Here is a 14,045-nt window from a genome sequence, read left to right as displayed (position 1 = left end):
TACATGACATTTAAGCTGCAACAATTAGTCGATTAATCAATCAATTTATTAATTATTATTCTTTCAGACAAAATGTTAAAAATTCTCTGTTTTAGTCTCTCAAAATGTAAATAATATCTGTTTTTATTGGTCCTCGAGGATTGTAAACCAACTATTCATTTTCTGACATTTTATGGCCCAAACAACTAATTGATTAATTGAGAAAATAATCAACGGACTAGTCGATAACGAAAATGTGTTGACATTATGGTATTATAGTTATTATATGTTTATTTTCTGTCTGATGTAGTGCTGCTTTTACATCCAATGAAGAAAATAATACTATTCTTGTATATAAAAATAATTGCAGATGTTTGTCTTCGCAGTTTTTCAGGCGTCTCAACGACTATAAGATCGACCACAAGCTGCTGCTGACAGGAACTCCTCTACAGAACAACCTGGAGGAGCTGTTTCACCTGCTCAACTTCCTCACACCCAACCGCTTCAAGTAAGACTTGACAAGACTGTAAAAAAAATACGTATTTTTCTGTAGAATACTGTATATTATTCTTGGTGATTGATGATGATTCAAACAGTGTCTACTTTAAACCACAAACTCTCCGTACAGTAACCTTGAGGGCTTCTTGGAAGAGTTTGCTGACATCTCCAAGGAGGACCAGATCAAGAAGCTCCACGACCTGCTGGGACCTCACATGCTGCGGAGGCTGAAGGCCGACGTCTTCAAGAACATGCCCGCCAAGACCGAGCTGATTGTCCGAGTGGAGCTGAGCCCTATGCAGAAGTACGACACACGCACGGGAGGGTGAAACGTTCATCCTCAAGCTACATCTTTGACCACTTAGCGGTTAAAACTGGGCTGAAAATGTTTACATCAAACCATTATTTCAAGACCTCTTCAACTTTAGCCTGCTTCAAGTTGAAATAGTCACTGAATGGTCGCAACAGAAACATTTAAATCATTTTTTTTTAAATTAAAAGACATGTTTTATTTGCAAATAACAACCTGTGAGCTGAAGATGTAATTTAATATAATAATTATGAAGATGTTCTTCATTTAATCAATCAAAAATATAATAATTATGAAGATGTTCTTCATTTAATCAATCAAAAATCCTCTATTTGCCACTGATTAATGTGGTTTTAAGGGATTCATAGCTTTTTTTTATAGATTAAGCAGCGGACAAACAATCTGTCTGTATAAAGATCGGCCCCTTTAATTTCTTTGATTATAAATTACATGTTATATACAGTGTTGAATAATATTGTAACAGCAGAAAGTAGAAACTGAGACAGTTACTTAGCAACTCTCCAGGATTTTTTTCTTAGAAATTGAACAATGGAGGACAAAAGTGAAGTTTATTGCCTTTGCCTATTGTGTCTCGCGTTATTTACATGCAATACAAACATCACTGCAGCTGTCATTATAATCATTCATCTTGTTGTTTTTTTTGAACGCAGGAAATACTACAAGCTGATTCTGACCAAGAACTTTGAGGCTCTGAACTCGAAGGGCGGCGGAAACCAGGTCTCCCTGCTCAACATCATGATGGACCTAAAGAAATGCTGCAACCATCCCTACCTCTTCCCTGTCGCCTCCATGGTGAGAACAGACAACAAAAATGATAATTCATTGTGTTTAATCACAGACTCCATTATTTGTTTCGCTTCTTTTCAAACCGTTTGCAGTGAATTACAGAACGGTGACACCTTGTGGCGGTAATCAGAAGTGCTTTTGTGTCATATTTGTGTTTATTTTATGAGACAGGACATCATTTTTCATTCATGTATCATTAGTGCAGCAAATCAAAGTATTATCACGTCATAAAGCAGAGCCATGTTTTGCTTCTCTGTCTGTAGGAAGCTCAAAAAACCCCCACTGGTGCTTATGAAGGGTCGGCCCTCACTAAGGCCTCTGGGAAACTGATGCTGTTGCAGAAGATGCTGAGGAAACTGAAAGACCAGGGCCATCGAGTACTGGTGTTCTCACAGGTACACACTCACATAGACACACACACGTGTACAGTATGCATAAGCACACACCAGATGGACACCTCTCTCTCTTCACAGATGTTAAATTAGTCCCGCGACTCCTCCAGAAGGCTCGGCAGCAGACTGCAGCTGATCGTAGCCGTGCGTGGGTAATCAAGTGTAGATGAACGCGTACTCACATCATCAGCTTTTCTTTCTCTCCTCTGTTTTAGATGACTAAAATGTTGGACCTGCTAGAAGATTTCTTGGACCATGAAGGTTACAAGTACGAAAGAATCGACGGAGGCATCACAGGAGCGCTGAGACAGGAGGCCATTGATCGCTTCAACGGTGAGATACTGGATGATGTGCAGCCATTAAAGGTGCAGTAAGTTTTTCATGAGCCCTTCAAGTAGGATTTACATCCTTATCTCCAAATCCAAGTTTCTGTGTGCAGTTCCTTTAAAACTGACATTTTAATCGACATCGTTTAAGTCGGCAAAAAACTTCCCGAGATCCCAACAAAAGGGAACATGTACATTCAAATACAATGCAACTTGTACAAATATATTGTAAACATAAAGCGCTTGACAGATTTATTACACCACCTGTCAGAGACGATCCGGCATCGTGAAGTTCAAACTGAATTCATCTTTTTTTTTGTACCCAAATTTGAGCCGAAATGAATCAAGCAGAATCAGAATCACTTTAATTCAAACAGGTATGTGTACACACACACAAGGAATTTGACTCCAGTTACACTTTGCTCTCATGATACAAACATATATAGACATAGGTGCAGCGACAGAGGACTTGACAGGTAAACGTAGACATAAACAAGAACAAGAACAAATTGATTAATGCAACGGATCATAGTGCAGGGATGAAATAATAAATATACAGTATGCACAGTATGAGTTTAGTAACATTCAACCACTTAAACTAATTCTTCTGTTCAGGAACGCAAGTAAAAACTATAATTTGATTCCTGGATAACAATAATAATTACATGAGCAAAGAGCTTCTACATGCTGGTGTATTAACCGTTACAGAAACATAAGAAATGATTTGGGTAATTGCCATCTGTTAATTTAGGGCAGCTGTGTAAACTTTACATCGGGTGGTGGTCTAAAAAATGTTTTTGAGTGTGTGTGTGTGTGTATGAATACAGATGCTATAAAACATAAATCCAGAAGAAAGATCTAATAAAATGGCATCATAATGCAGACACCGTAGTAACGCTGCGTTGCTGTTTTCGACTTCACGGCGTGCTGTTCTCTGCTGCCGAACAGATGGGAGTTCAAGTAGATTGTAGAAAAAAAGAGTCAGGCAGCAGGATGAGAACTGAAGAGCTAGAAGTGATGCCAAACTGACAGACAGATTCCTGAGATTTCTTTTTAGCCACAACTCCAGACACTACAAATATTGATGTCTGTGAGTTACGGAGGACGATAAGCGCCGGGAGCGCACGCTGAGTTTGTTTTCAAATGTGGAACTTGGCGATGGCAGTAAGCAGTCGTTGGCAAGGATTGACACTAAATTATACTGTATGAATAGTAGCCCGAGGATGAATGCTGAATATCCGCACAGTGGATTACAGCTCCCAAAACTTTAATGGAAGATAGCTGCAGTATAACAATGCTGACAAGAAACATCGTAAGGGGAAGAAGAAAATCCCTCATAAAAATGCAGGAAATGTGACTGTCACGTTAAGGTAACATAAGGATCCCGTCGTTAAAGAGGAATCATTAATATTTCTGTCTCTGTCTCCCTGACTGCAGCTCCCGGTGCGTCTCAGTTTTGTTTCCTGCTCTCCACCCGAGCTGGAGGTTTAGGCATCAACTTGGCCACGGCGGACACGGTCGTCATCTTTGACTCTGACTGGAACCCTCACAACGACATACAGGTACGGCAGACTAGCATCCGCAGAGGAAGGACGCCATTCAACACGACATGAGTTTAATTTTTTTCGCTCTTGCCCAGGCGTTCAGTCGAGCCCACCGAATCGGGCAGGCCAACAAGGTGATGATCTACCGCTTTGTGACGCGAGCCAGCGTGGAGGAGAGAATCACGCAGGTGGCCAAGAGGAAGATGATGCTGACCCACCTGGTGGTCCGGCCAGGATTGGGATCCAAAGCTGGCTCCATGAGCAAACAGGAACTGGACGACATCCTCAAGTTTGGAACAGAGGAGCTTTTCAAGGATGAGGGAGAAGGTGAGGTTGTTTTTTCTTTTTGTCAAAGGAAATTAGGATTTTCAGTAAGTCATAATAACGCAGGAATCCGGAGCTTTAATATTTGGGTCAAAGTTGGGTCAGGGTTGATTCTAATAGAGAAGAGTTGGCAGGCCGATCCACCTGCATATAATTATTTTGTCAAACACACTCACTTTAATGCCCTTTCATCTTGACACATTTGGCTAGTGCTTATTCTTGTTCAACTGATGATACAGTCGGGTTGACAAGAACAATCTACCCTTTTTTTCTTTGCGGCAGGTATGAAGAACAGTTCCAGGGATAAAGTTGAGGAGGAGGGCAGCGTGATCCACTACGACAGCACCGCCATCGAGAGGCTGCTGGACCGAAGCCAAGACGCCACAGACGACTCGGACGTCCAGAACATGAACGAGTACCTCAGCTCCTTTAAAGTGGCCCAGTACATGGTCCGAGAGGAGGATAAGGTGAGAGGGACGCGTTAGATTTTATAGTTTCTTCATATATTTGTGCGGATTTATCGTTCTCTCTCGCTCTCCTGCACACAAAAGTTAAAAGTAAAGCAGCCAGTGGGACTCCCGGATTGATTGCGGCTTCACATGCACGTTCACAAAACATGTAAATTTAATTTCAAGCGTGATGTTTCTCTTTTTATTAGGGTGGCTGCGGTCCACGTATAGAAGTGCCGTCGGGCTCCCGGTGATCTGTTTTGTATAAAAGCGCAATATAAATACAACTGTTTTTAATCCTCTCAACACACAAATAAGTCCTGATACAAGTTAGGAGATGTCAGGGAAGAGAGAGAAATGTTTATTTGGTCTGTGCTTTTATTCTGGTAAGTCACTCAATTCAGAAACACACACACAAAGACCTCAGGTAGTGCCCTCACACAGATTTCATTGCTGAACAGAACAATGAAGCTGAAGTTGCTTTTTCTTTTTTTAAGGTAAAAAATCCAAATAATCACAGGTTTCGTTTTTTTAGGCTGTGATAATTTGCTGCTTTTTTTTTTGTCCAGACAATTTGAAGATCCTGCACTCTGGGAAATTGTTTTTTTTTTTTTTTTGGTTCTATTTCGTGAAATCTTACAAAACCAAATGATGAATCGGGTTAATCAAGACGAACTCAACCATCAAAATAATTATTATTTGCAGCTCTGCTGCTAAATGCTAAAAGGTGGTGTGGTTACCTCGCGTGTCGGTGATACAGGAAAAGAAATCTGTGTGGCAGCAAAGAGAGAAGTTCGATATAATTGCCACAAAATAGTCTGTAAGGTAGCTGTTTTTGTCTTTGCAGCCCAGGAACAAATGTTCAGGGGCCTAATAACTGGAGATTAGGAACCTCTGGTGTAGAAGGCTGGAAAATGTTGTGGCTTTTTCATTCAAATGCATCATTTCAAAGATAAAATCAAGTTTTAACACTGTATAGCAAGTGTGACATATGTTCAGGAAAAACCTGCTGCCTGCAGGACTGGAACTTTGCATAACTTTGCACTTTGCAAAGAGGGTTTTCAACTTCTCTTGTTGTACTTCTCTGATGCTCCAGATTGAGGAGATCGAGCGGGAGATCATCAAACAGGAGGAGAACGTGGATCCGGACTATTGGGAGAAACTCTTGCGGCATCACTACGAGCAGCAACAAGAGGACCTGGCGAGCAAACTGGGTAAAGGCAAGAGGAACCGCAAGCCTGTCAACTACAACGATGCTGCGCAGGAAGACCAAGGTAGGTGACTGGGGTTTGGACGCGGCAGCTGAATAAACACCCGTGAGTTATTTTAAATCAATCACACCTCAGCGGATTTAAAAATAAATCCTCTTTCACATCCTGAGAATGATTTCTAGAACGATTATTATTTCTTTTTCAAGATTTATTAGTCTAATCGTATGATCATAGTAGAAATATGAGGATATTAGGACGATGCGTTTTCTGTTTTGAGTTATTGCTTGCACAGTGGAAGTGAATGGGCCTGGCCTATTGACAGACCACCATGTGCTGTTTCAGAGTGGCATGCTGACATTTCAGATAACCAGTCCGAGTATTCAGTGGGCTCCGAGGAGGAGGACGAGGACTTTGATGATCGTCCAGAAGGTAAGACGAGATGATTAAAAAAAAAAAAGAGAGAGAGAGAGAGAGAGACCGGGCAGCGCTGCTCATCAGGTCTGGGTTGAATTACAGGTTGAAATTGATTTAGTTGTTACAGTCACCTGGCAGAGTCAGACGCGTTCGAACGCCAAAAAACGCAAAACTCCATCCAGAGAGTACTTCAGAGAGTCGGAGGGAAATGCTCAAAAGTTTTTGATTAGATGTTCTAATAATCTACTCACTGTACATTTGCAAAGAGGAAAAAAAAGTACGAATCTCCCTAATCTTTACATATTTGATTCCTCTGCGCGTCTTCACCATCCTCTCCGTCACCTGCAGGTCGAAGGCAGTCGCGTCGCCAGTTGAGGAACGAGAAGGACAAACCTCTGCCTCCTCTTCTGGCCAGAGTGGGAGGCAACCTCGAGGTTTGTACGACGCTCTCGAACCAGTTCTGCTTTAATTTCGTGTGTTTTAAAAAAAAAAAAATTATATTGTGATATTACTGGAATCTGTCAGATTTGCTCTAAGCTGAACCTGGATATTTTTCTAGCGATCTAACAATCTTCGGCTGGGAGATTGGCAGCAGAGCTATTACATCTCCAACAACTCTGAACTTTCCGAGCTCATTTATCATCCCGATAATGGTGGACATGATTATAATGGCTCGCATTGTTCAAGTGAGGATTCAAAGTTTATTTTAGCATTATAAGCCAGTGGGACCTAGTTCAAAAAAAAAAAAAAAAAAAAGGCCTTGGGAAGTTTGAGAAATACACGCACGAAAAAAAAAAAGCTTTCATATCCCGACAGTTTCGTTTAATGTCTTCCAGAATAATAACGATTTGCAGATACATTTGGCCGGCCAGTGTCTGGACAGCGCCAGCTTCACTCAGAAATATCTAATATTTTCAATATCAATAGGTGCTCGGATTCAACACACGCCAGCGAAAGGCTTTCCTGAACGCAGTGATGCGCTGGGGGATGCCGTCTCAGGACGCCTTCGCCTCTCAGTGGCTGGTCAGAGACCTCAGGGGCAAGACCGAGAAAGAATTCAAGTGAGCTGTATTTATTGAAACAAACCTAAAACATTCCCTGCATATCTATCTGTCCGTCAACCTTTATATTTATCCTCTTTTTTTCCTCGCCAGGGCTTACGTGTCTCTCTTTATGCGCCACCTGTGCGAGCCAGTGGCTGACGGGGCCGAGACGTTCGCAGATGGCGTGCCGAGGGAGGGCTTGTGTCGGCAGCCGGTGCTCACCCGAATCGGCGTCATGTCTCTTGTCAAGAAGAAGGTCAGAGCAAAGTTGTTCAACCTTCTTCTTAGGCCAAGACAAACGTGGGGGAATGAAGCAAGTCATGCAACTTAAAGTTGTAACGAATAATATTCCCGTCCTGTGGATTGGGCTTTTGTTGAAGAAGGTTTGCAGGTTTACAGTACAGCCCGACAAACTCATTGTTTTGTGAAGGAAGTATATTTAAAGCTGATCCTCTGTCAAAAAATGCTAAAAAAATGATTGATGAATGAGTTGTCTTGTTTGGTAAACTCATTTTTAATGAACAATTCCTGTGGTTACTCCACAATAAAAGCCACCCTGCATCTTTCCAGTTCAAGCATGAGTATGAAATGTTTTCTCCAGCTCTGATATGACATTAGAAGGGCGTAAATCAACAATGAGGCTGATTTTAACGAGATAAAAACTTAAAAAACACTGAATTACATGCATGCATCATTTCCTGTGGATGCCTCATGTGTAAGTACGCGATTAGAAACCAGTGCTGGGAATGGTGGACTCCGCCACTTGCAATGAAAACTGCTTTGTAGAGAGTAATTATTGAATATAAATGCACCGAATGAATAAATATTATCAAATATCATAAAAATCTGAAGGAATGTAGCTTTAATAGTGCCTCCGCACATCCGTGGCATCGTCTGCTGGCTCACATGAAGCAGTAAGATGTCTTTGATTCTACAAATGACAGAGACAATAAAATGTTGGAGGTCTTTTCCTAGTGAAGAAATCAACCGCGGCATCTTGACAGATGTTCCGATCGCCCCGGACTACTTTCTGTTCGCCAGTTCACTTGAATTTATCCAGACATCTTCAATCCAGTTCTCAGTCCAACATGTCGAAACGTGCCGACATCCTGATCTGCTATCTGCGCCTGCGGGAATGTATGATGTACTGCCAGGCGAACGGGGCATGTGGGTGGTGCGTTTTTAAATAGGGTGGTATCAGGAAGGAGTGAGTGTGTGCCAAGCTTCTTTTTTTTCTTATTCTCATGAGTGTTTTTTATGTCCAGATCCAGGAGTTCGAGCACATCAACGGGCGGTGGAGTCTTCCAGAGCTGAAGCCTGAGGTCAGCATAGATAAAACCTCCTCCAGGGCCTCCTCTCCTGCTGTGAAGACCGCCACACCCACGCCCGATGCCAGCTATAACAACACACCTTGCACCTCCAAGCCAGGTAACTCAAACGTGCGCTCCCGAGATCCAGCAGGGGGCACTTTACACACACGTAAAGGGCAGCGGGTAAAGTTGGAGTTGATTCTAAGCTACAGTGATGTGTGTTTTTATGTGTGTGCAGCGACCCCTGCTCCAGCAGACAAGCTGGAAAAGAACGGAAAAGATGCAGAGAAGGAGGAAGACAAAGAGGAAGGCGAGGCCGCGTCGGACAAAGAGAAAGTAAAGGAGAAAGACAAGGAGGAGGGGAAGGAGGTGGACAGCAACAGGACTGCAGACCCCGAGGAGGTGCGACACTGTCCTCCAAACACCTCTGCAAAACTTTTCATGAGCTCTTGTCTTCTTGAAACACTTGCATACCATAAAAGTTATGCATCTCCTACTATTTTTTTGCGTTTTCCCACAAATCTCATACCCTTGACGTCACTGTCAGCGGTTTTTCCAGGCATGCAATGTTTTTCAGTGTTTTCCGCTCACTTTCACTCACCGTGAAAATCAAAAATGACATTGTTATTGCGTGGCAAACCGAACCCAATCCATGCAGGGTTTTCACATCCTGTGAAAAGTCAGTGAAAAGTAGATGAGTGATAGCATGTTGTTGCTTCTTTCCAAAGCTTTCCTCTTCGACTAAAGAGACGTCACAAAACGCGTCCCCGGGTCAGAAAACCGAAGGCAAAGACGAGAGCGACCTGACAGAGGAGGAGAAGAAGGAAACGTCCGAGACTCTGACAGAGGAGAGGAAAGAGGAAACGAAGCAGGACACGGAGGTCAAAGAGGAGAAATCAGGTAAGAACGAAAACACTGAAAAGAAAAGAAAGTCTTTGTTTGGAGCCCTTTGCAAATTGTAACGGTTTTCCCTGCAGAAGGAGAAAAATTGGCGGAGGAGAAGGAAAAAGACAAAGAGACAACGGAGGCGACAGACGCCAAGGATAAGGCCGAGGCGGCTGACGTGAAGAAAGGTACGTCTCACCGTCTGTGACACTCCGCTGACCCCGGACGCGTGACAGTGACACCTTTGCTGTCTTTCTCTGTAACAGAGGAGGTCAAGGGTGAAAAGGATGCTGGGAAAGACGTCAGAGCGGCGAAGGAGGAGGCACCCAAGGGTAACGGGAGGCCTCCCATTGAGAGACCTCGCTTTATGTTCAACATCGCAGACGGCGGCTTCACCGGTCAGTGCTGATAAAACATTCAAAAGAAATGATTAAGAACATTGAAGCCATTTTTCATGCAGCGATGACAATAATTTGATGGTTTAATGCTTCTAAACTTGAGTTTTTGCTGCTTTTTCTTGTCTTGTATTATTGTAAATCGAACATTTGGGAGGTTTTGCAATCTTTTATTGCACCTCTGGGCACTCTGTTCCTTAAATTCATCTTTAATTACCTCGAACAACGAACCTTTTGTTTCCAGGCACCTCTGTATTACGAACCACAAAGTAGGATATACCGGAGCTTTAAGAATAATCTGTGTTTTCTGTGTCGGAAACTGTTAATCACACTCGCTCGGATATGACTTGATCTTGCAAGAGTACATCTATGCACCTGAAAAGGTGGTTTTGTTTTCTCTACCCTGTCTGAGGTGTGGTCAGGCGACTGTCCAGTGACGCCCCCACAGAGTGTCTAAAACCTGGATGTAGTCTCTGTGAGGTCCCCACAGACTGTCTAAAATTTTGACATAGTCTCTGTGACTGCAGACTGTCTAAAACCTGGATGTAGTTTCTCCCTTACAGATCAAAAGCAAGAACTGTGTCTGTACCTGTATAAAAATCAGCTTTATTTAACGTAATGGAAATACTAGACAGCCCCTGAAAGATGAGGAGAGAAAGGTGAAAGGGTCTAAACAAGTGACTAAGCAGATAAAAACAACAAAGACTTTGCAGCTCTGCACAAAAGCAGCATTGAGCCAAAATGATCTTTCACCTCCATCGCAAACCCAGAAAAGACAAACACCTGCAGTCAGGTTTCAGCGAGCTAAGCACAACCTCGTTCTCACTTTGTGTTGACTTCACCCCGCAGAGCTCCACACTCTTTGGCAGAACGAGGAGCGGGCTGCCATCTCCTCTGGGAAGATGAACGAGATCTGGCACCGCAGACACGACTTCTGGCTGCTGGCGGGAATCGTGATGTATCCTTGACAGCGGTTGCCCGGGCGATGACCCGAGCGTGTTTATTTTTCTATCAGCCGAGAAGAAGCCCAGCGCAATAAGTCAACAAGCACAGCCGGAGCTCGGTAAACAGCAAAACCGTGTCTGCTGGAAGCTGATGTAGTGGCTCATTTAGTCCATGTTGTTCCCTCTATTATGGTAATTAAGGCCACGCAGCATTCACATAAACTCTGTTTTCATTATTCGGCGAGTTAATGCTGAGGTCTAGTTAGGCTGAAATGAAAAAGAAGAAATGCTGAGTTGTTTTGTGCTCTAAAATCAGTTTAACATTCGGAGACATAAAGTTATTTTCTGCAGATCGAGAACACTCAAATGTTGCATGAAGACGACAGCAAAGTTCAAAATATCTTCTCAGACATATTGTCACTTTTACATCTCTGTTTGTGAACGTATTAAGCTCATGAGTTACGTGTTCATCAGTGATCTTTAGTGACACTGGCAGGTGGATTTGTTACCCGAAAGAGCTTGAAATCTGGAAGGAATGAGAAACAGATGAACACTTGTCTTTCACTTTCTAAAGCTAAAACCATAAAATCATCATCTAGTTGTGTTCAGATACAAACATACAAGATACAAAATGTTAATCTAGTTGTGTTCAGATACAAACATACAAGATACAAAATGTTAATAGGTGAGCTTTAAATGTTATAGTACACTAGTAATTTAAGTAATTTCCCTAAGTAACTATAGACGGAGCCAGGATAGTTATTAGAAATCTAATTAATTACATTTCTTGTGATGAATTCATCTCAAAACAAATCTGAAAACGTGCTCAGCGTTGCTGTGACGTCACTTTTATGACGTTGGGTAGGGAGGACGATGAGCCACACATTGCTCATGCACTTTATCTCGTCACCAAAAAGTGTTACGTAACCCTTGACTTCTGCGGCAGTCACGGCTACGCCCGGTGGCAGGACATCCAGAACGATCCCCAGTTCGCCATCGTCAACGAGCCTTTCAAATCGCAGGCGAACAAGGGCAACTTCCTGGAGATGAAGAACAAGTTCCTGGCTCGACGATTCAAGGTAAGACAAAACTGAACTTTGCTAACACAGCCAAAAAAATCAAGCAAGTCGAGCAAGACGTAGCAGTCAGCTAATATTACTTACTAGTCCAAAAGCAAGAAGTCCAGCTCGGCGTCTGTCTTTCAAGCTCAGTTACAATACCCGCTTGCCCAGCTCCGGTTCTGGCACGACACTAGCTCCACTTTCTCTAAGCAGCACCCCCCCCACCCCAAACCTCCTGTAAGCCTGTAAAATTCCTCTTCCCCTGTGGTCCAAAAGCATCATGAGATAACTTCTGTTATGATTTGGTGCTATATACATAAATTACATTGAACCGAACAGGCGTACAGGGCGCGGTGTGGGAATGACAGATAGACCGTTCACCTGAGTACAAGTGGGTGTAGCATCAAAATGATTTAAAATCTTGTTATTTTTATGATATGAAAGTCAGACAAAGTTGGTTTTATTACAAGAACTTTGCCTAAATAAAATATTATATAAATGACGAGCCATTCAAAGCCAACGGAACATTGCGCAACGGGCACATTTTTGGTTTTTATGAAAGAAGTCTTGCGGTTTTTTAAAAACCTGACACTACGTTTCCGCAGACAAACTATTTCAGTAAGATTTCGCAGCGTCTTCACAGTCACCTGACTCGTTTGATGGTCGTATGACGGATGCCCCTAGACCCACATATTGGCTGGATGGTATTGCTGACCGCTGCATTTCTGGAACGGCTCTCATCCTGTTTTCGAGCGGCTCACATGTTTCAGATCCTGCCCTCAACATCCTCATTTACTGTATGTCCGTCTCCTCTACTCCCTCGCTTGCTAAATGATCAGAGGTTTTCTTTATAAATCTGACGTCAAGGAAGAAACAAAAAAATGCGGCAGAATAATTGTTTGCACAACAATTTCCTCTCGGCATGTCATAGTTGCGTTTGGTTGTGTAACACAATAATGTCTTACGCAGCAATAAATAACTCCTCTTTACGGGACACCCACCCACACTTTCCCATGAAATGCTTGCATTACTGCTGCTATACAAAAAGCGAGACAGTGATATATTGCTGAGGTAACTGGAGCAGTTTTCATAGGTTTTGTAATATAAGCAGTTTTATATAATTGTATATGTTTTTAAGCCTTGTTTCACCATTTTCTTCTCGCTCTCTGGTCTTCGTTTTCGGTGTTTAAATGTGACACGAGGAATAAAATATTGCCTTTCAATTTTCCTTTAATTAAAAATGTGGGTGAGTTTACGAAGTTCTGATAAATCTTTAATATCAGCTGGAAGTGTTTTCATACCAGGTTGCTCCTTCACTTGGACACATGGACACATTCATCTTTGTTCTTTGTTTTCAGTACCTCTCAGTGCGATCAGTGGCATCGACTGTGCAGAGGAGGTGCGAAGAGAGTAAATAAATTAACTGAATGTGCAGGAATCTACTCTTTGACAAGTTAATGAACTCCTCTATTCCTGCTAAGAGATAATAAGTCTTGTTCCTAATCTGCTCTACTTCTCGTGTCATATCTTTTCTCTCTCATTCATTATTTTTCATGCATTGCTGGCAAGATAAATAAATCAGGCAGATAAATCAGAAATTGGGGCAACAATAAGTAATGGCTCATAAATTCAGTCTACTTGCCAAAAAAAAACACCAATGTTTGGTATGGACCCATGCTCCGGTTCCTTTCTTGACACTGATTATAAGAAGGTTTTGTTGTTATGTTATTTAGTGTGTTCACACTGGAAAAGTGACAAATGGAAGTATACTACAAACGTTCTGTATGCACATTTAAAAAAAAAAGAAAAGAAAAGAAAAATTTGTTGGAGTGTGCCGTTGACGGGAACGAGTATCCAACAACGCAGCGCACACAGCGGAAAGTCTCACAGCTGTGAGGCATTACAGCAAATTGTTAATAGTGATGAGACAGCTGAGGACGATCTGCGAGCGAAAAACGAATTTCAGATATTTGGTCAAACATTTTCAAACCTTTCTTTGACTTTTTAAAATCTTTAATTTCTCCCGGCGATGGAACGCGATGATGGGAAGTTTACTTCAGACTTTCTTTGTTGTTTTTTCATCTACCATGAAAATAATGGCCCGTAAATTTAAAATACATAGATACAAGATACATAAAGCTGGCTGCCACGAT

At 42.2% G+C, this 14,045-nt stretch overlaps 1 protein-coding gene across 4 annotated transcripts in view; it reads left to right on the top strand.

Moving 5' to 3' along the window:
• chd3 (chromodomain helicase DNA binding protein 3) overlaps positions 1-14,045 on the top strand; it is a 45,257-nt gene that overhangs the window by 10,968 nt on the left and 20,244 nt on the right. For 3 of the 4 annotated variants that reach the window (XM_027287726.1, XM_019261326.2, XM_027287725.1), the window contains exons 17-36: positions 366-487; positions 608-781; positions 1,459-1,600; positions 1,858-1,989; positions 2,202-2,319; positions 3,750-3,874; positions 3,952-4,183; positions 4,463-4,647; positions 5,726-5,903; positions 6,183-6,269; positions 6,603-6,688; positions 7,182-7,315; positions 7,409-7,553; positions 8,563-8,725; positions 8,846-9,009; positions 9,336-9,507; positions 9,585-9,680; positions 9,759-9,890; positions 10,737-10,845; positions 11,778-11,910. In XM_027287726.1, coding sequence (XP_027143527.1) covers positions 366-487; positions 608-781; positions 1,459-1,600; positions 1,858-1,989; positions 2,202-2,319; positions 3,750-3,874; positions 3,952-4,183; positions 4,463-4,647; positions 5,726-5,903; positions 6,183-6,269; positions 6,603-6,688; positions 7,182-7,315; positions 7,409-7,553; positions 8,563-8,725; positions 8,846-9,009; positions 9,336-9,507; positions 9,585-9,680; positions 9,759-9,890; positions 10,737-10,845; positions 11,778-11,910 — 2,829 coding nt within the window. The remainder of the gene's footprint in view (positions 1-365; positions 488-607; positions 782-1,458; positions 1,601-1,857; positions 1,990-2,201; positions 2,320-3,749; positions 3,875-3,951; positions 4,184-4,462; positions 4,648-5,725; positions 5,904-6,182; positions 6,270-6,602; positions 6,689-7,181; positions 7,316-7,408; positions 7,554-8,562; positions 8,726-8,845; positions 9,010-9,335; positions 9,508-9,584; positions 9,681-9,758; positions 9,891-10,736; positions 10,846-11,777; positions 11,911-14,045) is intronic. The other variant, XM_027287724.1, reaches the window with a different exon arrangement.

This window comes from Larimichthys crocea, chromosome XIV, assembly GCF_000972845.2.
Source record: "Larimichthys crocea isolate SSNF chromosome XIV, L_crocea_2.0, whole genome shotgun sequence".
NCBI lineage: Eukaryota > Metazoa > Chordata > Actinopteri > Sciaenidae > Larimichthys > Larimichthys crocea.
Note: the sequence above shows the minus strand (reverse complement) of the source record. Positions and strands in the feature narration are given on the sequence as shown.